We start from the raw sequence: 27,121 nt of genomic DNA, 5'->3' as shown, positions 1-27,121 counted from the left end.
TCCGCCCTCCCCGGTCAGTCTGCGCTCAGTGGCCGCTCCATGCTGCTCTCTCTCGGCTGCTCCTGGCTTGTCCGCCCGCTCCGGGGAGCTCCGTGTCCTCTCCGGCCGCTCCTGCAGGATGCTCCCCGGCCCCCGGCTGCTGCTCCCGGCTCTGCTGCTCCTGGGCACCGCCCGCTGCTCCAGCCCGTGGACCCCGGGACCCCCGGACTTGACCCGGAGCCTGCCCGCAGATAGCGCCCCGCATAGCCCGGGCACCCCGGGAGATGCCCATACAGGGAGGATAGGGTTAATCCTGGACTATTATAGACCCCGAGCTTCAGGACTTTCTCCTGCGCGTCCGGAAGAAACCCAGAACCGACCCAGGACCACCAATGATGTAGCCAGTTCCCAAACCGAACCCAACAGAACCGGCACCCAATCAGAACCAAACAGAACCAACATCAGATCAGAGCCAACTGAGCCTACATCAGAACCCAACAGAACCAACACTCAATCGGAACCTACCAGAACTTATTCTACATCAGAACCCACAAGAACCAACACTGAATCGGAACCAACCAGAACTGACACCCCATCAGTACCCAAGGAAACTGAAACCCTATCAGAACCCAACAGAACTGAAACTCCATCAGAGCCCAACAGAACTCACAATGCGTCACTATTTGGTCATCTAGGAATCAGCCAAATGCTTAAAAAACCAGATCACACAGAACAGCACTGGGAACCTCACATGTATTATAAATCAGAACCAGACTGGATGCATATGGACCCGTCTCAGACAAGTGCAGGCAAGTGACCTCCAGGTGTGAGACTGTTACCTGAATGTTATTCCTAGTGTCCAATATCATACAACCCCGTACTGAGCACCATCACTCCCATCATCCCTGAGCCCAGGAGCTCACAATCTAATCCCCTCCATCACATAATGTATCACTCCCATCATCCCTGACCCCAGGAGCTCACAATCTAATCCCCCCATCACATAACGTATCACTCCCATCATTCCTGACCCCAGGAGCTCACAATCTAATCTCCCTATCACACACAATGGGTCTTATTTAATAACGGTCCGCAGCCGCACTTTCATCTGATTTTCCAACGTTTTCGGGAACTGCACACCTTTGACAGGTATTTAACAGGGGTCTGCGCTGGGATTGTGTCGCATGCAATCAGATTGGGGGAGGTGTCGGACGAACGGACGCATTTGGACTGAGCGCGGGATTTATCATTTAAAATTGTGTCGCAAGACAATGCACTTACATGCACCAGGAAGAAGAAGGTGAACTCCGGCGGAACTGAGCGGGGAAGGGACACATGCAGGATATCGGGCACAGGATATGTGAACTCCTCCGGATGGGTAAGTAAATGTGCCCCAATGTATCACTCCCATCATCCCTGACCACAGGAGCTCACAATTTAATTTCCTATCGCACACAATGGGGCACATTTACTTTACCCGGTCTTGCACGATCCTCGAGGTGTGTTGTCCGACGAGGATGAAGTCTGCCGGGATTCCCTACCAGTGTGCGCCCGATATCCTGCATGTGTCGCTTGCCCCCTGAAGTCCGCCGGAGTTCACCTTCTTCTTCCTGGTGCATGTAAGTGCATTGTCTTGCAACACAATTAGAATTATAGTGCGGTCCACGGACCCATAGTAAATGAGCCACAATGTGTCACTCCCATCATCCTTGACCCCAGGAGCTCACAATCTAATATCCTATCACTCAATGAGGGTCATTTACTAAGGGCCCGATTCACGTTTTTCCGACGTGTTACCTAAATATTTCCTATTTGCGCCGATTTCCCCTGAATTTCCCCAGGATTTTGGTGCACGGCGGAGGAACTACCTTAATAAATCCCGTCCGGACCCGAATCCAGAGCAGAGAACGCGCCGCTGGATCGCGAATGGGCCGGGTAAGTAAATCTGCTTTAATGTATCACTCCCATCATCCCTGACCCGAGGAGCTCACAATCTAATCTCCTTATCACACACCATGTATTACTCCCATCATCCCTGACCCGAGGAGCTCACAATCTAATGTCCTTATCACACACCATGTATTACTCCCATCATCCCTGACCCCGGGAGCTCACAATCTACTGTAGGTTTTGGTAGAAAATGAGTGGGGCAGGACGTCCGGACTACTTGTAGTTGTGGCCCCTGGGGTGATCTGTACGTTGAGTTTGGGGTAAATAGCTGTAGAACGTTCCTGGGAATTTTGGGTCTGGCAGGAAGTGCAGTAACAATAGTCAGGAAGCAGAGGTGGGGTGTGGCCATAGGATGCGGTGACATCACACATCCAGGGGTCATGGATGGGGACAATATTAGTCTTCTGGCCCCTGTGATGGTCTATAGAGCAGGACAGGGACACGATACACTGAGGTCTGTCCTGTCCCCGGCCTAATGACATCACTGCTGCCAAGTGCGAATGATGACATCACTGCTGCCAGGTGCGAATGATGACATCACTGCTGTCAGGTGCGAATGATGACATCACTGCTGCCAGGTGCGAATGATGACATCACTGCTGCCAGGTGCGAATGATGACATCACTGCTGCCAGGTGCGAATGATGACATCACTGCTGCCAGGTGTGAATGATGACATCACTGCTGCCAGGTGAGAATGATGACATCACTGCTGTCAGGTGAGAATGATCTTGTGGGGGGTTGGGTTCTGTACGGAAATACTCCTTCCGGTCCAGGCTGGTAAAAGGGGTATATCACAGTAGTCAGAGCTGTGTGATATAAAGAGCCGTGCACCTGTTTGACATCACATGACCAGGGATATAACAAGCCCGGCATCTGTGTGACGCCACATGACCAGGGATATACCAAACCGTGCACCTGTGTGACATCACATGACCGGGGATGTAACGAGCTGTGCACCTGTGTGACATCACATCACCAGGGATATAACGAGACGTGCACCTGTGTTACACCACATGACCAGGGACTGGTGTTTATCCACAGGAAGTAAACAATGAAACTTTCTGTTCCATGACGGGAAGCACAGATCTACAAAACTGTGAGGAATTGATACAGAAAGTATATTGAAAAATTGTAGAACTTTTACACTAACAATTATTTGCTGCAAGTGGACAACCCTTTTAAGGCAGTAATCTGTGAATGCACCGACTCTTGGGGTCCTTGTGGCCCCTGTCTCCCGCCCCTCTGTGGCCCCTGTCTCCTCCCTCTCTGGGGCCCCCGTCTCCTCCCTCTCTGGGGCCCCCGTCTCCTCCCTCTCTGGGGCCCCCGTCTCCTCCCTCTCTGGGGCCCCCGTCTCCTCCCTCTCTGGGGCCCCCGTCTCCTCCCTCTCTGGGGCCCCCGTCTCCTCCCTCTCTGGGGCCCCCGTCTCCTCCCTCTCTGGGGCCCCCGTCTCCTCCCTCTCTGCGGCCCCCGTCTCCTCCCTCTCTGCGGCCCCCGTCTCCTCCCTCTCTGGGGTCCCTGGTCCTCAGTGTAGGGGGGAGTTTGCCCGGACCCCTGTGGGGGCTTATGTCTTGGATGGTGTATAGGGGGTGACGGGGGATGTGCAGGATGGAGGATTATACCCCACAATGTGACGCTGGGTCTCATAATCCGGGTCCACCTGTCCTCACCCCACCCCCTCACACATCCCCTAATCCTCTTACACCCCCAGAGCAGCCGCTGTTTAACCCATTAGTGCCACCAACAGGATTACTGCACCTGTCACAGCCCATATATACAGGAGGAGTAGTACTGTGCACTGTCCATATATACAGGGGAAGTAGTACTGTGCACTGTCCATATATATACAGGAGAAGTAGTACTGTGCACTGTCCATATATATATACAGGAGAAGTGGTACTGTGCACTGTCCATATATACAGGAGGAGTAGTACTGTGCACTGTCCATATATACAGGGGAAGTAGTACTGTGCACTGTCCATATATACAGGGGAAGTAGTACTGTGCACTGTCCATATATATACAGGAGAAGTAGTACTGTGCACTGTCCATATATATATATACAGGAGAAGTGGTACTGTGCACTGACCATATATATACAGGAGGAGTAGTACTGTGCACTGTCCATATATACAGGAGAAGTAGTACTGTGCACTGTCCATATATACAGGAGAAGTGGTACTGTGCACTGCCCATATATACAGGAGAAGTGGTACTGTGCACTGCCCATATATACAGGAGAAGTAGTACTGTGCACTGTCCATATATATATACAGGTGAAGTGGTACTGTGCACTGACCATATATACAGGAGAAGTAGTACTGTGCACTGTCCATATATATACAGGAGAAGTAGTACTGTGCACTGTCCATATATATACAGGAGAAGTAGTACTGTGCACTGTCCATATATATATATACAGGAGAAGTAGTACTGTGCACTGTCCATATATATACAGGAGAAGTAGTACTGTGCACTGCCCATATATACAGGAGAAGTAGTACTGTGCACTGTCCATATATATATACAGGAGAAGTGGTACTGTGCACTGTCCATATATACAGGAGAAGTAGTACTGTGCACTGCCCATATATATATATATACAGGAGAAGTAGTACTGTGCACTGTCCATATATATATACAGGAGAAGTAGTACTGTGCACTGTCCATATATATATACAGGAGAAGTAGTACTGTGCACTGTCCATATATATATATACAGGAGAAGTAGTACTGTGCACTGTCCATATATATATACAGGAGAAGTAGTACTGTGCACTGTCCATATATATATACAGGAGAAGTAGTACTGTGCACTGTCCATATATATATACAGGAGGAGTAGTACTGTGTACTGTCCATATATACAGGGGAAGTAGTACTGTGCACTGTCCATATATACAGGAGAAGTAGTACTGTGCACTGTCCATATATATATACAGGAGAAGTAGTACTGTGCACTGTCCATATATATATATACAGGAGAAGTAGTACTGTGCACTGTCCATATATATATATACAGGAGAAGTAGTACTGTGCACTGTCCATATATATATATATACAGGAGAAGTAGTACTGTGCACTGTCCATATATATATACAGGAGAAGTAGTACTGTGCACTGTCCATATATACAGGAGAAGTAGTACTGTGCACTGCCCATATATACAGGAGGAGTAGTACTGTGCTGTGCCCATATATATACAGGAGAAGTAGTACTGTGCACTGTCCATATATACAGGAGAAGTAGTACTGTGCACTGTCCATATATATACAGGAGGAGTAGTACTGTGCACTGTCCATATATACAGGAGAAGTAGTACTGTGCACTGCCCATATATACAGGAGGAGTAGTACTGTGCTGTGCCCATATATATACAGGAGAAGTAGTACTGTGCACTGTCCATATATACAGGAGAAGTAGTACTGTGCACTGTCCATATATATACAGGAGGAGTAGTACTGTGCACTGTCCATATATACAGGAGAAGTGGTACTGTGCACTGCCCATATATATATATACAGGTGAAGTGGTACTGTGCACTGACCATATATACAGGAGAAGTAGTACTGTGCACTGTCCATATATATACAGGAGAAGTAGTACTGTGCACTGCCCATATATACAGGAGAAGTGGTACTGTGCACTGCCCATATATACAGGAGAAGTGGTACTGTGCACTGCCCATATATACAGGAGAAGTAGTACTGTGCACTGTCCATATATATATATACAGGTGAAGTGGTACTGTGCACTGACCATATATACAGGAGAAGTAGTACTGTGCGCTGTCCATATATATACAGGAGAAGTAGTACTGTGCACTGTCCATATATATATTACAGGAGAAGTGGTACTGTGCACTGCCCATATATACAGGAGAAGTGGTACTGTGCACTGCCCATATATACAGGAGAAGTAGTACTGTGCACTGTCCATATATATATACAGGTGAAGTGGTACTGTGCACTGACCATATATACAGGAGAAGTAGTACTGTGCACTGTCCATATATATACAGGAGAAGTAGTACTGTGCACTGTCCATATATATATATATATATATATACAGGAGAAGTAGTACTGTGCACTGTCCATATATACAGGAGGAGTAGTAATGTGCACTGTATATATATATATATATATATATATATATATATATATATATATACAGGAGAAGTGGTACTGTGCACTGTCCATATATATACAGGAGAAGTAGTACTGTGCACTGTCCATATATATATATATATATATATATATATATATATATACAGGAGAAGTAGGACTGTGCACTGTCCATCTATACAGGAGGAGTAGTAATGTGCACTGTATATATATATATATATATATATATATATATATATATATATATATATATATATATATACAGGAGAAGTAGTACTGTGCACTGTCCATATATACAGGTGAAGTGGTACTGTGCACTGACCATATATACAGGAGAAGTAGTACTGTGCACTGTCCATATATATACAGGAGAAGTAGTACTGTGCACTGTCCATATATATATATATATACAGGAGAAGTAGTACTGTGCACTGTCCATATATACAGGAGGAGTAGTACTGTGCTGTGCCCATATATATACAGGAGAAGTAGTACTGTGCACTGTCCATATATACAGGAGGAGTAGTACAGTGCTGTGCCCATATATATACAGGAGAAGTAGTACTGTGCACTGTCCATATATACAGGAGAAGTAGTACTGTGCACTGTCCATATATATACAGGAGAAGTAGTACTGTGCACTGCCCATATATACAGAAGTAGTACTGTGCACTGCCCATATATATATATATATATACAGGAGAAGTGGTACTGTGCACTGCCCATATATACAGGAGAAGTGGTACTGTGCACTGCCCATATATACAGGAGAAGTGGTACTGTGCACTGCCCATATATACAGGAGAAGTAGTACTGTGCACTGCCCATATATACAGGAGGAGTAGTACTGTGTACTGTCCATATATACAGGAGAAGTGGTACTGTGCACTGCCCATATATACAGGAGAAGTAGTACTGTGCACTGTCCATATATACAGGGGAAGTAGTACTGTGTACTGCCCATATATACAGGAGGAGTAGTACTGTGTTGCCACTATTTATACAGGACAGGAGCAGATGCTTGAATTGTGTATAATGAGGGTTGTAGTCCCAGCAGGGATTCTAATGGACAGGTGTCCAGCCTCTCCCTGGGGACATCGATATCGGGGACAGTGGGGCCATTGTGTGAGAACATCGGCTCTGTATCTAAGGGTGACAATGGCGCCTCTCAGGTTTGTCTGGCAAAAAGTCGCTACGTGTAACCAAACCGCAGCGTCTCCATTGTCCGGAGCGGCCCATTACTGCCCTCCCAGGGGGAGATACTGTAGTCACACGGCTCTAATATGGCACAAGGGTACAGGGTTATGCAGCTTAGATACACAATCTGCCACCGACATGCATTCAGTGTTATACGGATTAGATACACGATACATCACTTGCATGCAATGCTATATGGCTTAGATACACGATGGACATGAGAACGATGTTTTTGTTTGTATGATGAAAAGTTATCATCCAATGTACTTTCTGTATCAATTCCTCGTAGATTTCTAGATCTCTGCTTGCTGTCATTCCATAGAAAGCTTCTATGTTTGCTTACAGAAACCTGTCCATGGTCACACAGGTGCACGGCTCATTCTAATCCACAGCTCTGATTACTCTCTGTGATATAATGAGCCGTGCACCTGTGTGACCATGGACAGGTTTCTGTAAGCAAACATAGAAGCTTTCTATGGAATGACAGCAAGCAGAGATCTAGAAATCTACGAGGAATTGATACAGAAAGTATATTGGAAAGTGGGTGACCCTTCATCATACAAACAATAACATTAAAGAGGTGTTCCCAATACAGCAAATTAACTTTCAGATTGTGTCGCAAGCCCTAAACTACTAAAAAGATGGTGAACTCTGTCGGATCAGTGCGGGGAAGCGACACATTAATTATATTGGGCGCACAATCTTATTGAGTCGCCGCACGCAGCATAATACACGGGGAGAGAACTTTCAGTGCAGTTTCTGTCGGAATCCCGGCACTCTGGATACAATTGGAATAGAGTCTGGTGCAGGTCGTATCGCGTCCAGGAGGGGGCGCTGTAATGTGAGGCCTGATGGATGCTGGGACTTGGAGCTGTTATCAGGCTGACGGAGCAGAGACAGGAGATTTGTTCTGGTATTTCCTGGTAACACCCAGTATGTGCGGAATCCGGCGTATTAATAGAGGGGCGACAGGATTAACCCATTACATCAAAGTAAAGCTTTATGACTATAGCGCCATCTTATGCAGCAGCGCTGACAAAATAAACCAATAGAAATCCTCAGGAGCTCCAGCATCCAGACCTGAGAAAAACAGTCAGAGACAAATTTACTTTATTAAGTACAAAAAAATAATATCTAAAAACCATAACGTCCAAAAATGTTGACGCGTTTCGGACAAACGTATCCTTAGTCATAGCCTAAACAGAGAAGTGGTATTTAAGGAAAGAGCCTATGCATCGTGGGAAAAATGCCTCCCATCATCCCTGACCCAAGGAGCTGACAATCTAATCTTCCCATCACACAATGTATCACTCCTATCATCCCTGGATCTAGGAGCTGACAATCTAATCTCCCCATCACACACAATGGGGCACATTCACGTACCCGGTCCCTCGGAGTTCACAGAAAGTGCATTGTCCATGTATAATGCATTGGGACGCGGTTCACTAAGATCGCGCGCCCGATATCCTGCATGTGTCGCTTCCCCGCTCAGGTCCCCGGAGTTCACCTTCTTCTTCCTGGTGCATGTAAGTGCTTGGGCTTGCGACACAATTTGAAAGTTAAATCCTGTGTTCATTCCAAATTAGTCGGATCGTCTGAAGGCACGCCCCCTGATTTCTGTCGCATGAAAGCCGCAAAAAAATCCCAGCGCAGACACCTGTTACATACCAGTTTGAGCCATGCAAATATCGAAAACAGTGCACGATCAGATGAATGAGCTACCCGTAAACCATAGTAAATAAGCCCCAGTGTATCACTCCCATCATCCCTGAGCCCAGGAGCTCACAATCTAATCTCCAATCGCACACAATGGGACAGATTTATTAATCTGTCCATGAAATAATTCTGTTGTAGTTTGCACCACACTTATAAAGGGCTTGAGACAGTTTTCTGACTCTCTTACGTCTAGCTCGACAAAATGGGTGTGGCATAAGGAAAGGGGCGTAGCCTCACACCAAAAAGGTCAGTTCGCCAGAAATACTGCTAACTCGTGGGGCACATTTACTTACCAGGTCCCTGCGCGATCCCCAATGTGAGTTATCCGATGAGGATGAAGTCTGCCGCTATTCACTAAGATCGTGCGCCCGATATCCTGCATCTGTCGCTTCCCCGCTCAGGTCCCCGGAGTTCACCTTCTTCTTCCTGGTGTATGTAAGTGCATTGTCTTGCGAGACAATTTGAATCTTAAATCCCACAGTCAGTCTGAATCAGTTGTCCGACGGCCACGCTCCCTGATTTGTGTTGCATAAAAGTCGACGCCAAAATCCTGTCAGTTCGCCAAAAACCCCTGTTAAATGCGGCGCAAAGCAGAAAAAGTTGGTAAACCCGGTGGAAATGCGGTCCGCGGACCCTTAGTAAATGTGCCCCAATGCGTCCTAACTTTCTGGCGTAAAATAACTAGTAGGAGGTGCAGATTAGGACTAGAGGGTCTTATTCTAGGATTTACCCTCCAGGATTAGACACTTGTGTGAATCAGGTGCAGAATAAGACGCTCCAGTCTCCCTCTGTCTGACCTTAGGACACTCTTTATACATCTGCCCCAGGGTATCACTCCCATCATCCCTGGGCAGTGGTAGTTCATGGTGTGAGTGTTGCTTACTCCTTGCTGTAGTGTTCGGTGCATGTTGTGTAGGTGCTGGTTCTGGTTCTGTATAGGATGTTTATTGTCTAGACAAAGGGCGCCTGTGATATGTCGGATCCTGGCGGGGGCAGGGGGGTCCTGTCACCAGACAGGAAACGTCAGGTCCTGATGATAATGGCGCACCCGATCCCGACCATTCTGCTTTTGTTAACAAAATTCCCTCTGGACGCCAAAACGTCTCCACCCAAAATCCCGACGTCTGCAGTAGAGATTCCAGAGTCGCTGTATTTAGGGGTCATCATACAACCCAAAGAAAATGTCTGGAAAAGTTTCTATTTTAAAGTTTAGAAGATCAGTACCCAACTGTGGAGAGGTTAATGATGCCATTCTGGGCCTGCGGAAAGTTGGGTCGCAGCTCTTTAGCCTGTAGGATGTTGGAATTATTAACTCTTTATTTTCTTATTTCAGCTGCGGGAATCTCCCAGAAACCTCCGACACAGCGACACCTGAACAAGAGGACGCCACACGTGGACACCACCTACAGCTCCAGCACCCAGGGAGGAGACCAGAACGTCTCATCTGTCACCAAGGACATAACTGAGAGTCCCAACACGTATCCAACTGACAGCGGGAGCAGTTCCGGAGCTTCCAGGAACATAACTGAGGACTGGGTGGACCGCAATGCTACAGTGCAAAGTGACCCCCTGCAGACCCCGTCTTATCTGGTGACCACTTACCCATCCCCTACATCAGCCAATGCCACACTCCCATTAACCAGTGTCCCCGTTACTGTGCCCAACACAAGGAGCAGCCCCAAGACCACAGGGGTGACCCCAAATAACTCTAACACCAGTCTGTGGTCATCCTCGCCCTCTGATGTTGCGTCCTCATCTTCTGTGTCATTGTCCACGGTCACCCCTTTCACACCACAGTCCCAGCAGCCCCCATCCCAGGTCTCTTCATCTTCCCCCGTGCCCCCCACAATCCCACCGTCTCTGACCACCCAGAATCTGGACCCCCAGACTGCCCTGTCCGCCACCCCGGGGTCACCCTCACCTTACACGTCACTATTCCCCAGTACAGATTCCACACCTAGAACAGAGACAATAAAGACCCTCACGTTGTCCATATCACCGACAGACAACACATCCATTGCAGTCAGTCCTGAGACCCCCCGGGTGGTCACGGATGAAACAACGACACAAGATGTGACCACAGCCCTAAAGCCAATGGAAACCGAGACGCCAGAGATGTCCACAGCAAGGGAGAGGACGGAGAGCGCCGTGGTGGGAACAAGGTTCATCCAGACCCCAGCCCCAACCATAGACAATGCCCCTTCTACAACGTCCCCCATTATGCTGCTGACAACCCCCTCACAGGGCACCACACAGGAGATGTCACGTGACATTGTGAAGACCACTACTGTGGCCGAGACCACCCATAGAGACCTCACCACCGAGGAACCAAAGACTACAGTCAGCAGAAAGCCCCTTCCTTACCCCACCCCTGCGGGCACTACACCCGCTGTGAAGCGCCCCACCACGGCCATGACAGCGCCCACCACGACCCATCTCAGGATCGCTCCGACCACTGCAGGTGAGGAGTCTCTCGTGTATTCTGCTACAAACCCTGGTATCACTTTCTAACCCACCTCTTGTATCCCCAGCCAGTCCCTGTGCCTCCAGTCCCTGCCATAATGGGGGTCAATGTGTGGAAAGTGGGGACACTAGAAGCTACAGCTGTGACTGTCCACCAGCTTGGAGTGGCCACCTGTGCACTAAAGGTGAGATCTAGGGTTAGGGGGGTCAACTGGCTATCCAGAAACAGCGCCACCCAGTCCACAGGCCGTGTGGAGTATTACAGTAGCATCACTGTACTGAGCTGTAATACTAGTCACTGCTAGTGAACATCAGTGACGCCATTTTTGTGCCAGGACAAGCCCTTTACCAGGATGTGATTCATGGAGTCAAACAGCAATAATCTTACATAATACTTCTCAGGCTGACACCAGAGAGCACTTCCACGCTAAAACCACCTGCACGGAGGAGCATGATTAATGGTGTCTCACACTAGTCCAGTCCCCATGGTCCCTCCATAGAGTAATGTTCAATATCTCCTGGGGTGACACATAGTGACGACACCCCAGCGAGACCCTCAGTATGTAACAATGTCCCTCTGTCTCTTCCAGATGTGGACGAATGTCTGTCCAGCCCTTGTCCAGCGCTCAGCACGTGCATCAATGCCAGGGGCTCGTACAGCTGCCAGTGCCCCCTGGGGCACCTCCTGCAGAAGGGGGCAGGCTGCGTGCCAGGTGAGTGCCAAGACCACCCGCACATCACACACACTACATGCTGATACATTGTAACAAGCTGTCAGCTGTGCAAGGAGGACTGGGACAGGTTCTGCGTCTTCACTTCATATATCTCTGGGGGAAAGCACTATTGAGGGCGCGTTCACATGTTCCGCTAGCGCCGCGTTCATAACGCGGCGCTAGCGCACAGGGGGCGGAGTTTGGGGCGATCGCATATGCGTTTCCAGAGAAACGCATGCGATCGGGTTATTAATCGCATTAGTTTCCCGGGAAACGCATATGCGATCGGCCCGAGCCCCGCCCACTGTGCGCTAGCGTCGCGTTATGAACGCGACGATAGCGGAACGTGTGAATGCGCCCTCAGCGGTGGCTTGTGTTACCCACAATGCATTGTCTCAGAATGTCATTGGTTAAAGGAAACCTACCACCAGGATGAAGAATTGTAAACCAAGCACACTTACCTGCCGCTGTGCGCCCCCTCTGCCGGGATCTTCTTTAAGCTTCTTATGCCCTGGTTTTTACAACATAAGTTTTTTAAAAAAAAATATGCAAATGAGCCAGAGGGTTCTGTGCTGTGTTGATGTAATTGGAGCCTGGAGCCCCTCAGGCCTAATTTGCATAATTTGTAAAACCTTAAAAAAAAAAACAGGCATAAGAAGCTAAAATAGGAGCAGATCCTGCCTCAGGGCCACACTCCAGCAGTAAGTGATCCTGGTAGATGCAGCTCTGGCTGTGACTGGAGTGTTACATGTTGTTTCTTGTAGTGCGGACCTTCCTCGGACACATTGAGATTCCCTGGAGCCTCCTGGATGGCGCCGATGTGAAAGACAGCACCCTGCGCCAGATCAAGGACGACATTGTACGCATAGTGAGTGGCGGCCATATTGGTGGGTGGGGTTATACAAATTGTCTGTATAGGAGGGATCAGCATGTAGACAGATGTAGCTACTGTTTCTGCAGTAATTTAAGACAATTCTTGGTGCGAGGCACATATCACCAAAAGGTTCACCTTTTTTTTTTTACCCATTTTCCGAATGGTTCCCCATCAGATTATAAGAGTGCACAGACTTGGGCTGTACAGAGGCGGTGCTGGATTGAGACGGGACAGAACTCTTTGGACACAAGTGGAACTGGGCAGAGCTTGGTCAGGCAGGGGTGGACCTGGGTTGGACATAGGCGGGGGTAAGGGCTGAGCTGGGTTAGGCAGTGGTGGACTTGGTTTAGGCAGAGCTAATTTGAACAGGGATGGAGCTTGGTCAAGCAGTGGCAGGGGCGGAGATGGGTTGGGCAGGGGCGGAGCTGGGGCGGGTCATCATGGTTTGACTTTTTATACACTTTTAGGACAGCTGATTAGCATTTGTAACCACACATCCAATGCCCTGGTGGTGTCTTATGCACAACAACTCAATATGGGAAAAAAGATGAATCTGGTCTATAGGGGGCGCTAACTGTAATCTCCTTGTTACAGCTGAACTCCTCATTCTCCACCATTTCCGGTTATTACCAGTCCACAGTCAGCAGCGATAGGTAAGAGGCATTGAGTGCCACACACAATGATGTCACACAGCTGGTCCTACGATGGGGAGGTGACATCATCTCCTGTCCTCTTCCTCTGCAGTCACATCAGTGGTAACAGTCTCATCATCCAGAATCTCTTTTCTCTGGAGTCCAACGTCACCATGTATGATCTACAGCGCAGTCTACAGAGCTACGCCAGGGTATGCGAGACGTCGCCAGATCGCCCAACATCTTGTGCACTGGCACTGCACCTACAGCACCGAGTACAGGGTAATGCGACATAGAGGATGATATAGATGGTGCCTGTGCTCTGTGTATTATGTAGATGATGATATAGATGGTGCCTGTGCTCTGTGTATTATGTAGATGATGATATAGATGGGGCCTGTGCTCTGTGTATTATGTAGATGATGATATAGGTGGTGCCTGTGCTCTGTGTATTATGTAGATGATGATATAGATGGGGCCTGTGCTCTGTGTATTATGTAGATGATGATATAGATGGTGCCTGTGCTCTGTGTATTATGTAGATGATGATATAGATGGTGCCTGTGCTCTGTGTAGTATGTAGATGATGATATAGGTGGTGCCTGTGCTCTGTGTATTATGTAGATGATGATATAGATGGGGCCTGTACTCTGTGTATTATGTAGATGATGATATAGGTGGTGCCTGTGCTCTGTGTATTATGTAGATGATGATATAGATGGGGCCTGTGCTCTGTGTATTATGTAGATGATGATATAGATGGGGCCTGTACTCTGTGTATTATGTAGATGATGATATAGGTGGTGCCTGTGCTCTGTGTATTATGTAGATGATGATATAGATGGGGCCTGTGCTCTGTGTAGTATGTAGATGATGATATAGGTGGTGCCTGTGCTCTGTGTATTATGTAGATGATGATATAGATGGTGCCTGTGCTCTGTGTATTATGTAGATGATGATATAGGTGGTGCCTGTGCTCTGTGTATTATGTAGATGATGATATAGATGGGGCCTGTGCTCTGTGTAGTATGTAGATGATGATATAGGTGGTGCCTGTGCTCTGTGTATTATGTAGATGATGATATAGATGGGGCCTGTGCTCTGTGTATTATGTAGATGATGATATAGATGGTGGTGGTGCTCTGTGTATTATGTAGATGATGATATAGATGGTGTCTGTGTGCTCTGTGTATTATGTAGATGATGATATAGGTGGTGCCTGTGCTCTGTGTATTATGTAGATGATGATATAGGTGGTGCCTGTGCTCTGTGTATTATGTAGATGATGATATAGATGGGGCCTGTGCTCTGTGTATTATGTAGATGATGATATAGATGGTGTCTGTGCTCTGTGTATTATGTAGATGATGATATAGATGGGGCCTGTGCTCTGTGTATTATGTAGATGCAATGGTCTGCACTTCATGCCCTGTATACAGTATAACCAGTTGTTACTTTCTCTCTGTATATTGCAGCGCTCAGTCTGTGTCATGTGAAGAGTCCGGGGTGTGACAATGAGACGTCTGTGTGCACAGATCCTGCAGGTTTAGCGTTTTGCCAGTGTAAGGCCGGATACTTCAAATTCAGCAAGACCGATCTTTCATGTCGAGGTGAGGTCCTGCCGCCACGTGTGGGGACATTTATGTGAGACATTTAGTGTTTATTGGTACATGCGTAAGGGGTGTGGCTTTGCATGTATTTGTGGGAGGGGCCTGAGCTGTGGGGGGGTTTGATCTGGGGATTTTCTGATTTATAAGGGCACCTTCTTTCTTTCCTCAGCTTGTGATGATGGCTACAAACTTGAAAATGGAGTCTGTGTGAGGTGAGGAGGGGGGGCTGTGATGGTGGAGAAGAGGGGCTGCATCATAATGGGGGTTCAGAGGATAGATGAAGAAGGAGGTGTCATTTATTCTGTTTCCCTGGGATTGACCAGGCTAGTCTTCTGACCTTCTCCGATCTGTCTGCCCTAACCTACTGCCTGAGAACCTGACCTGTCTGCTGCCTGAACTGAGCTACTGCCTGAGAACCCTACCTGTCTGCTGCCTGAACTGACCTGTCCACCGGACCTGTCTCCTGCCTGACCTACCTCGGACCGGTCTCCTGTCTGACCTACCACCGGACCTGTCTCCTGCCCGACCTACCACCGGACCTGTCTCCTGCCCGACCTACCACCGGACCTGTCTCCTGCCCGACCTACCACCGGACCTGTCTCCTGCCCGACCTACCACCGGACCTGTCTCCTGCCCGACCTACCACCGGACCTGTCTCCTGCCCGACCTACCACCGGACCTGTCTCCTGCCCTACCTACCACCGGACCTGTCTGCTGCCTGAACTGACCTACTGCCTGAGAACCCTACCTGTCTGCTGCCTGAACTGACCTGTCCACCGGACCTGTCTCCTGCCTGACCTACCTCGGACCGGTCTCCTGTCTGACCTACCACCGGACCTGTCTCCTGCCCGACCTACCACCGGACCTGTCTGCTGCCTGAACTGACCTACTGCCTGAGAACCCTACCTGTCTGCTGCCTGAACTGACCTGTCCACCGGACCTGTCTCCTGCCTGACCTACCTCGGACCGGTCTCCTGTCTGACCTACCACCGGGCCTGTCTCCTGCCCGACCTACCACCGGGCCTGTCTCCTGCCCGACCTACCACCGGGCCTGTCTCCTGCCCGACCTACCACAGGGCCTGTCTCCTGCCCGACCTACCACCGGACCTGTCTCCTGCCCGACCTACCACCGGGCCTGTCTCCTGTCCGACCTACCACCGGGCCTGTCTCCTGCCCGACCTACCACCGGACCTGTCTCCTGCCCGACCTACCACCGGACCTGTCTCCTGCCCGACCTACCACCGGACCTGTCTCCTGCCCGACCTACCACCGGACCTGTCTCCTGCCCGACCTACCACCGGACCTGTCTCCTGCCCGACCTACCACCGGACCTGTCTCCTGCCCGACCTACCACCGGACCTGTCTCCTGCCCGACCTACCACCGGACCTGTCTCCTGCCCGACCTACCACCGGACCTGTCTCCTGCCCGACCTACCACCGGACCTGTCTCCTGCCCGACCTACCACCGGACCTGTCTCCTGCCCGACCTACCACCGGACCTGTCTCCTGCCCGACCTACCACCGGACCTGTCTCCTGCCCGACCTACCACCGGACCTGTCTCCTGCCCGACCTACCACCGGACCTGTCTCCTGCCCGACCTACCACTTGACCTGTCTCCAGCCCGACCTACCACTTGACCTGTCTCCAGCCCGACCTACCACCGGACCTGTCTCCTGCTTACACTGACCTACCACCGGACCTGTCTCCTTCCCGACCTACCACCGGACCTGTCTCCTTCCCGACCTACCACCGGACCTGTCTCCTTCCCGACCTACCACCGGACCTGTCTCCTTCCCGACCTACCACCGGACCTGTCTCCTTCCCGACCTACCACCGGACCTGTCTCCTGCCCGACCTACCACCGGACCTGTCTCCTGCCCGACCTACCACCGGACCTGTCTCCTGCCCGACCTACCACCGGACCTGTCTCCTGCCCGACCTACCACCGGACCTGTCTCCTGCCCGACCTACCACCGGACCTGTCTCCTGCCCGACCTACCACTTGACCTGTCTCCAGCCCGACCTACCACTTGACCTGTCTCCAGCCCGACCTACCACCGGACCTGTCTCCTGCTTACACTGACCTACCACCGGACCTGTCTCCTTCCCGACCTACCACCGGACCTGTCTCCTTCCCGACCTACCACCGGACCTGTCTCCTTCCCGACCTACCACCGGACCTGTCTCCTTCCCGACCTACCACCGGACCTGTCTCCTGCCCGACCTACCACCGGACCTGTCTCCTGCCCGACCTACCACCGGACCTGTCTCCTGCCCGACCTACCACCGGACCTGTCTCCTGCCTGACCTACCACCGGACCTGTCTCCAGCCTGACCTACCACCGGACCTGTCTCCTGCCCGACCTACCACCGGACCTGTCTACTGCTTACACTGAACTACCACCGGACCTGTCTACTTCTTTGACTGACCTACCACCGGACCTGTCTGCTGCTTACACTGACCTACCACCGGACCTGTCTCCTGCCCGACCTACCACCGGACCTGTCTACTGCTTACACTGAAATACCACCGGACCTGTCTCCTACTTATACTGACCTACCACCGGACCTGTCTCCTGCCTGACCTACCACCGGACCTGTCTCCTGCCTGACCTACCACCGGACCTGTCTCCTGCCTGACCTACCACCGGACCTGTCTCCTGTCTGACCTACCACCGGACCTGTCTCCTGCCTGACCTACCACCGGACCTGTCTCCTGTCTGACCTACCACCTGCCTGAACTGTCGTTTGACCTGTCGTTCTTTTTTCTTTACAGATGTCCCTTTGGTCTTGGAGGTTTTAACTGCTCGAACCGTAAGTGTCAAACCCACAGGGATGAATGGGGGGCAACATAGGCAAGGGTTACATTGGGGTGTATTCATAATGGGTTAATATATATACTGGGGTGTTGTACAGGAGGTGGTGTATATAATGGGGTGTTGTATAGGAGGTGGTGTATATAATGGGGTGTTGTATAGGTGGGGGTGTATATAATGGGGTGTTGTATAGGTGGGGGTGTATATAATGGGGTGTTGTATAGGATGGGGTGTATATAATGTGGTGTTGTATAGGAGTTGGTGTATATAATGGGGAGTTGTATAGGAGGGGGTGTATATAATGGGGTGTTGCATAGGATGGGGTGTATATAATGGGGTGTTGTATAGGATGGGGTGTATATAATGGGGTGTTGTATAGGTGGGGGTGTATATAATGTGGTGTTGTATAGGTGGGGGTGTATATAATGGGGTGTTGTATAGGATGGGGTGTATATAATGTGGTGTTGTATAGGAGTTGGTGTATATAATGGGGTGTTGTATAGGAGGGGGTGTATATAATGGGGTGTTGTATAGGAGGGGGTGTATATAATGGGGTGTTGTATAGGATGGGGTGTATATAATGGGGTGTTGTATAGGTGAGGGTGTATATAATGTGGTGTTGTATAGGAGGGGGTGTATATAATGGGGTGTTGCATAGGATGGGGTGTATATAATGGGGTGTTGTATAGGAGGGGGTGTATATAATGGGGTGTTGTATAGGAGGAGGTGTATATAATGTGGTGTTGTATAGGTGGGGGTGTATATAATGGGGTGTTGTATAGGAGGGGGTGTATATAATGTGTTGTTGTATAGGAGGTGGTGTATATAATGGGGTGTTGTATAGGAGGTGGTGTATATAATGGGGTGTTGTATAGGAGGGGGTGTATATAATGGGGTGTTGTATAGGAGGGGGTGTATATAATGGGGTGTTGTATAGGAGGGGGTGTATATAATGGGGTGTTGTATAGGAGGGGGTGTATATAATGGGGTGTTGTATAGGTGGGGGTGTATATAATGGGGTGTTGTATAGGAGGGGGTGTATATAATGGGGTGTTGTATAGGTGGGGGTGTATATAATGGGGTGTTGTATAGGAGGGGGTGTATATAATGGGGTGTTGTATAGGAGGTGGTGTGTATAATGGGGTGTTGTATAGGAGGGGGTGTATATAATGGGGTGTTGTATAGGATGGGGTGTATATAATGGGGTGTTGTATAGGAGGGGGTGTATATAATGGGGTGTTGTATAGGTGGGGGTGTATATAATGGGGTGTTGTATAGGAGGGGGTGTATATAATGGGTTGTTGTATAGGATGGGGTGTATATAATGGGGTGTTGTATAGGAGGGGGTGTATATAATGTGGTGTTGTATAGGAGGGGGTGTATATAATGTGGTGTTGTATAGGAGGGGGTGTATATAATGTGGTCTTGTATAGGAGGAGGTGTATATAATGGGGTGTTGTATAGGAGGGGGTGTATATAATGGGGTGTTGTATAGGAGGGGGTGTATATAATGGAGTGTTGTATAGGATGGGGTGTATATAATGTGGTGTTGTATAGGAGTTGGTGTATATAATGGGGTGTTGCATAGGAGGGGGTGTATATAATGGGGTGTTGTATAGGATGGGGTGTATATAATGGGGTGTTGTATAGGTGGGGGTGTATATAATGTGGTGTTGTATAGGAGGGGGTGTATATAATGGGGTGTTGTATAGGATGGGGTGTATATAATGGGGTGTTGTATAGGAGGGGGTGTATATAATGTGGTGTTGTATAGGAGGGGGTGTATATAATGGGGTGTTGTATAGGAGGGGGTGTATATAATGGGGTGTTGTATAGGAGGAGGTGTATATAATGTGGTGTTGTATAGGTGGGGGTGTATATAATGGGGTGTTGTATAGGATGGGGTGTTGTATAGGAGGAGGTGTATGTAATGGGGTGTTGTATAGGAGGGGGTTTATATAATGGGGTGTTGTATAGGAGGAGGTGTATATAATGGGGTGTTGTATAGGAGGGGGTGTATATAATGGGGTGTTGTATAGGAGGGGGTGTATATAATGGGGTGTTGTATAGGAGGGGGTGTATATAATGGGGTGCTGTATAGGAGGAGGTGTATATAATGGGGTGTTGTATAGGAGGGGGTGTATATAATGGGGTGTTGTATAGGAGGGGGTGTATATAATGGGGTGTTGTATAGGAGGAGGTGTATATAATGGGGTGTTGTATAGGAGGGGGTGTATATAATGGGGTGTTGTATAGGAGGGGGTGTATATAATGGGGTGTTGTATAGGAGGGGGTGTATATAATGGGGTGTTGTATAGGAGGGGGTGTATATAATGGGGTGCTGTATAGGAGGAGGTGTATATAATGGGGTGTTGTATAGGAGGGGGTGTATATAATGGGGTGTTGTATAGGAGGGGGTGTATATAATGGGGTGTTGTATAGGAGGGGGTGTATATAATGGGGTGCTGTATAGGAGGAGGTGTATATAATGGGGTGTTGTATAGGAGGGGGTGTATATAATGGGGTGTTGTATAGGAGGGGGTGTATATAATGGGGTGTTGTATAGGAGGGGGTGTATATAATGGGGTGCTGTATAGGAGGAGGTGTATATAATGGGGTGTATATAATGTGGTGTTATATAGGAGGTGGTGTATAGGATAAATCCTGTTATAGTATGTTATATTGGAGATGTATGGGGTGTTGTTACTGCTCAGTGACTCACATATAGGGGGCCGCTTGCTGCATAGAGGGGGACAGTGAGAGTTCAGTGTGGAGTCGGGGTCCCTGGAGGGAGGGTGGGATCCTGCAGCTGACAGGAAGAAAATCTTTCCTATAAGGGAATATGATGCCACAACCGCAGCACCTAGGACTGGGTCATACGTTATACTACAGGCAGTGATGGGGTGTAACGGGGAGACGCACAGCTAAGCAGGGTATGTCCAAAATACTACAAGAGCGTCTCATGGTGGACACTCTGTGTAATGACAGGAAACCCCAATACAAACTATGCAATGTATCCCAGCACCCACTACTACCAGTGTAATGCTATATCCAGCACCCAGTGTATTGCTATATCCAGCACCCAGTGTAATGCTATATCCAGCACCCAGTGTATTGCTATATCCAGCACCCAGTGTAATGCTATATCCAGCACCCAGTGTATTGCTATATCCAGCACCCAGTGTAATGGTATATCCAGCACCCAGTGTATTGCTATATCCAGCACCTGTATATACACGTCTCTCTGTATAAACCCCTGTATGTACACGTCTCTCTGTATAAGCCCCTGTATGTACACGTCTCTCTGTATAAGCCCCTGTATGTACACGTCTCTCTGTATAAGCCCCTGTATATACACCTCTCTCTGTATAAGACCCTGTATATACATGCCTCTCTGTATAAGCCCCTGTCCTCTGTATATACACCTCTCTCTGTATAAGCCCCTGTATATACACCTCTCTCTCTGTATAAGCCCCTTGTATTTACGCGTCTCTCTGTATTGCAGCGTACCAGCTGATCACAGTGATCATAGCGGCCGGTGGCGGTGGACTCCTCCTCATCCTGGTGGTGGCTCTGACAGTGACTTGTTGCAGGTCAGTGCTCCTTCCTGCAGAGTATCGCACATAATGATTTCTACCTTCCCTAATGACCACACAGCCTCGGGGGTCTCTCTACACCGTGGGGGTGGGGGGCAGCTTCCCCGGAGGCCACATCAGCCTTGTGTCATTATACTCCCACACATATGTATCGTCTCAAGCTCAGTAATTACATGTATACATCATCACTATCAACCACTAGAGGGCAGCTGAACACCCAAGACACCATCATGGCAAGTATGTGCCCCTACAGTAGTCACAGAGCCCCCACACAGCAGCCACTAGTCACATTGCCCCCACACAGCAGCCACTAGTCACAGTGCCCCCACACAGCAGCCACTAGTGACAGTGCCCCCACACAGCAGCCACTAGTCACAGTGCCCCCACACAGCCGCCACTAGTCACAATGCCCCCACACAGCAGCCAATAGTCACAGTGCCCCCACGCAGCAGCCACTAGTCACAATGCCCCCACACAGCAGCCAATAGTCACAGTGGCCCCTCAAAGCAGCCACTAGTCACAGTGCCCCCACACAGCCGCCACTAGTCACAGTGCACCCACACAGCAGCCACTAGTCACAGTGCCCCCACACAGCAGCCACTAGTCACAGTGCCCCCACACAGCCGCCACTAGTCACAGTGCCCCCACACAGCCGCCACTAGTCACAGTGCCCCCACACAGCAGCCACTAGTCACAGTGCCCCCACGCAGCAGCCAATAGTCACAGTGCCCCCACACAGCAGCCAATAGTCACAGTGCCCCCACGCAGCAGCCACTAGTCACAGTGCCCCCACGCAGCAGCCAATAGTCACAGTGCCCTCACGCAGCAGCCAATAGTCACAGTGCCCCCACGCAGCAGCCAATAGTCACAGTGCCCCCACGCAGCAGCCAATAGTCACAGTGCCCCCACGCAGCAGCCACTAGTCACAGTGCCCCCACACAGCAGCCACTAGTCACAGTGCCCCCAAACAGCCGCCACTAATCACAGTGCCCCCACACAGCCGCCACTAGTCACAGTGCCCCCACACAGCCGCCACTAGTCACAGTGCCCCCACACAGCCGCCACTAGTCACAGTGCCCCCACACAGCCGCCACTAGTCACAGTGCCCCCACACAGCAACCACTAGTCACAGTGCCCCCACGCAGCAGCCACTAGTCACAGTGCCCCCACACAGCAGCCACTAGTCACAGTGCCCCCACGCAGCAGCCAATAGTCACAGTGCCCCCACACAGCAGCCAATAGTCACAGTGCCCCCACGCAGCAGCCACTAGTCACAGTGCCCCCACACAGCAGCCACTAGTCACAGTGCCCCCACACAGCAGCCACTAGTCACAGTGCCCCCACACAGCAGCCAATAGTCACAGTGCCCCCACACAGCAGCCAATAGTCACAGTGCCCCCACACAGCAGCCACTAGTCACAGTGCCCCCACACAGCAGCCACTAGTCACTAGTCACAGTGCCCCCACACAGCAGCCACTAGTCACAGTGCCCCCACGCAGCCGCCAATAGTCACAGTGCTCCCGCACACAGCAGCCACTAGTCACAGTGCCCCCACACAGCAGCCAATAGTCACAGTGCCCCCACACAGCAGCCACTAGTCACAGTGCCCCCAAACAGCCGCCACTAATCACAGTGCCCCCACACAGCCGCCACTAGTCACAGTGCCCCCACACAGCCGCCACTAGTCACAGTGCCCCCACACAGCCGCCACTAGTCACAGTGCCCCCACACAGCCGCCACTAGTCACAGTGCCCCCACACAGCCGCCACTAGTCACAGTGCCCCCACACAGCAACCACTAGTCACAGTGCCCCCACGCAGCAGCCACTAGTCACAGTGCCCCCACACAGCAGCCACTAGTCACAGTGCCCCCACGCAGCAGCCAATAGTCACAGTGCCCCCACACAGCAGCCAATAGTCACAGTGCCCCCACGCAGCAGCCAATAGTCACAGTGCCCCCACACAGCAGCCACTAGTCACAGTGCCCCCACACAGCAGCCACTAGTCACAGTGCCCCCACACAGCAGCCAATAGTCACAGTGCCCCCACACAGCAGCCAATAGTCACAGTGCCCCCACACAGCAGCCACTAGTCACAGTGCCCCCACACAGCAGCCACTAGTCACTAGTCACAGTGCCCCCACACAGCAGCCACTAGTCACAGTGCCCCCACGCAGCCGCCAATAGTCACAGTGCTCCCGCACACAGCAGCCACTAGTCACAGTGCCCCCACACAGCAGCCAATAGTCACAGTGCCCCCACACAGCAGCCACTAGTCACAGTGCCCCTACACAGCAGCCAATAGTCACAGTGCCCCCACACAGCAGCCACTAGTCACAGTGCCCTTACACAGCAGCCGCTAGTCACAGTGCCCCCACACAGCAGCCACTAGTCACAGTGCCCCCACATAGCGGCCCATAGTCTTGAGTGCCCCCCACATAGCGGCCCATAGTCTTGAGTGCACCCCCCCTCCCCACAGCGGCCCATAGTCTTAGTGCCCCCCCTCCCCACAGCGGCCCATAGTCTGAGTGCCCCCCACCCACGCCCTACACAAAAATAATTCCATTTTCCTCTTATTTTCAGAAAGAGTAAACACGACATTAGTAAACTCATCTTCAAGAGCGGAGATTTCCAGATGTCTCCTTATGCTGAATATCCCAAAACACAGCGATCATCAGATTGGGGGAGAGAGACGATAGAGATGCAGGAGAACGGCAGCACCAAAAACCTGCTCCAGATGACGGATGTCTACTATTCTGTGAGTGCGCGGCCATGACAGGGGGCACCTGGGGAGAGTAATGGGGGGCAGTGATGAGTCGGCAGCCCTCCTCAGGTGACGTAACTTCTCTTATCTGTCACATTCTATTGGGATTATTCAGACGTAGAATCTGTTTTATGATATTCTGGGGCTATTTATGGCTTTATGTTTTCATGAATTTTCTGATTCTTTTGCTTCCGTGAGCCGCCTGGGATTTTATTCCTGCGAGTTTATGGCAAGAGATCCAGATTATCAGGTATAGCAGATTATGAGTGGAGCTGTTGGCATATAATCCAGGAGGCTGGAAGCTGATGATGGTGGCAGATCACCACAAAATAGGGGAGAATCCCCAGCGGGTGCCCTGGCCCTGAACAGGACTCCTCCCCGAGGATCAGCCTGGTGGTGGGGGCATAGGGGGAGATTAGTTCTTGCTGCCATCCTGAGGTGGATCCTATATATTCTCCATGACCCCAAGAGACTAATCTGAATCCTATAGAGATGCCGTGGCCTGACCTGGGGAGGGGCGCTGCATACAAGTCCTCCCAGCTGTATGGAGGAAGGGGTTCACTTACTTTACCCTCTGCGCTCTGTATGTAACTAAGCTCCATGACGAGTAGATTATTGGTTACAATCCGATCACATTGTATCTGTGCGGACCTGAGGGTTCACTTACTTTCTGTTATTATTTGCTGCTGATATTTTCCCCTTTTATTTATTTGCAGCCTGGACTGCGGAACGCGGAGATGGAGCGTAATGGTCTGTACCCGTACACCGGGCTGCCGGGATCGCGCCACTCGTGTATCTACCCCGGACAGTACAACCCGTCATTCATCAATGAGGAGAACAGGCGGAGAGACTACTTCTAGGCGTGACTTGTCGCCATCTTAGCCCCTCCCCTTATGTAACTCCACAGCCTATAGTTAGCGCTGCGTCTCCCCGATTCTGGAGATCGAGGAAGCAAATTCCAACATGGCAGCTGGTGTTATACCCAGGTGGTTTTCTGTGTAGTCACTGATGGAAGGTACAAGCAATGGACGTGTCACATCCTGCGAACAATTGTATCCGTAATCCGCAGAGGACACAACGCCACCGGGAAATGGTCCACAGCAGCCAATCACAGAGTAGGGACAGAAAGTAGTGGATCGCTTTGTGTCTGGTGTGGAGGGAGTCTCATCATCCCCCAGTGTAGGAATATAGAGGCACAAGGTTCTCTCCGCCTCCTAGAGCCCCTGAGGCATTTCCTCTAGCAGCCTTGAAACTGGGGTCCCGTATGTATTGGTCCTGAGTGCACTGTGGGCCCCCGCTACAGGAGCCTGATCCCAGGTTACACCGTGTCCTCCAGTCACTGCCAAAGATGTATAAATTATACCTGTCCCATGAAACATTCCTATAACCCGCAGGTGTAATACAAAGTCAGTATAATGGAAGGAGGAATTGTGAACGCAGCTTTAAATGTGACTAGGTAAGGCAGAATGTAGCATTGTGGGTGCAGCTCTGGCTGGGACTAGAGCATAACCCTGGACTGTTAGTAATGCTGTGGATGGTCGCTCTCCTGACCTGGGATGAGACTATGCTGTATGTATCCGTAGTATCTGCACTTCTCTGCTTCTACCATGATAGGGTCTGATGACCTCTGTGACCAGTTCAAGACACTGTATTAGCCCCTCCCACCGCGCCGGGTCATGGGGCCCCTAACTGTATGAAGTGTTGACTCCTATTTATCAGTTTGTAGATTTTTTGTACTGTGTGATGGCGCCTGGCGTTCTAGTCAGCCGCAGAAGTGATAATAAACCTGTGATTGTTATCTGCGCCCCTCTGTGCTGCCCCCTATGGGGAGTGTATGGTGCTGCTATCTTCTATGGGTAAGGTCTGGCACAGCTGCCCCCTGTGGGGTGATCATGCTGTAGAATGTCCTGTTCTGCCCTCTATGGGGAGGGTATAGTAGAGCGTTTGTGTCCAGTTTCATCTATTTGTCCTGGATCCTGGGGTTCCGTAGTGTCTCGAGTTTGGGGTGAATGTGTTGGGACTTCGCTCCAGGGGGGGATTGTCCCTGACCTGTCACCCTCGGCCTCCTTTACTATACAGAGGTGAAGTCACTGCGGAGCCTCTGTATACAGACGTGACCGGCTGATCCACGGCATCCGAGAGGTTACGTCTCATGACTTTCCAGTAAAACACCAGGAAGACTCCGTAGACCAAAAAGGTCATTCGTGACACGGTATGAAATAGAAGGAAAAGTGAACATAAAGTAAAGAAATTCCCTGATATCATAAAAACATAATAAATGTATCATCTAAATAATAAAAAAAAAAACTGCAGGAATTGTCCAAGGTCAAAAACATCTATAAATGGAGAATTCCAGAACAGGAAACAAATTCAACAAAAGAGAAAGCTTCTGCCAGAAGGACGAGGAGCCCAGTCTGCAAGTGTTATGTATTGTCCCTGGTTAGATGTGTAATCAGACCTCACACTGCTGTGCTCTGTGCTCTCTGCAAGTGTTATGTGTTGTCCCTGCAGAGATGTGTAATCAGACCTCACACTGCTGTGCTCTGTGCAGCCAGTGTTATGTATTGTCCCTGGAGAGATGTGTAATCAGACCTCACACTGCTGTGCTCTGTGCTCTCTGCAGCCAGTGTTATGTATGTCCCTGGAGAGATGTGCAATCAGACCTCGCACTTCTGTGCTCTCTGCAGC

The 27,121-nt window shown here is 50.2% G+C and overlaps 1 protein-coding gene across 1 annotated transcript; it reads left to right on the top strand.

Annotated features, from left to right (window-relative positions):
- On the top strand, positions 1–26,231 carry HEG1 (heart development protein with EGF like domains 1). The gene is made up of 13 exons (XM_072122131.1): positions 1–788; positions 10,299–11,426; positions 11,497–11,613; positions 12,019–12,141; positions 12,906–13,009; positions 13,610–13,668; positions 13,760–13,929; positions 15,123–15,257; positions 15,427–15,469; positions 18,035–18,072; positions 21,580–21,667; positions 24,253–24,427; positions 25,150–26,231. The coding sequence occupies exons 1-13, from the start codon at positions 119–121 to the stop codon at positions 25,291–25,293; spliced, it is 2,994 nt and encodes a 997-aa protein (XP_071978232.1). The 5' UTR covers positions 1–118; the 3' UTR covers positions 25,294–26,231.
- Positions 26,232–27,121: the final 890 nt, after the last annotated feature.

This window comes from Engystomops pustulosus, chromosome 8 (genome assembly GCF_040894005.1).
Source record: "Engystomops pustulosus chromosome 8, aEngPut4.maternal, whole genome shotgun sequence".
NCBI lineage: Eukaryota > Metazoa > Chordata > Amphibia > Anura > Leptodactylidae > Engystomops > Engystomops pustulosus.
Note: the sequence above shows the minus strand (reverse complement) of the source record. Positions and strands in the feature narration are given on the sequence as shown.

Excerpts from the sequence above, each read along its gene's own strand:
- HEG1 (XM_072122131.1), top strand. The coding sequence starts at position 119 with ATGCTCCCCGGCCCCCGGCTGCTGCTCCCGGCTCTGCTGCTCCTGGGC. Across the intron at positions 11,427-11,496 it reads GATCGCTCCGACCACTGCAG|CCAGTCCCTGTGCCTCCAGT; the intron begins GTGAGGAGTCTC and ends TTGTATCCCCAG. Across the intron at positions 12,142-12,905 it reads GGGGGCAGGCTGCGTGCCAG|TGCGGACCTTCCTCGGACAC; the intron begins GTGAGTGCCAAG and ends TGTTTCTTGTAG.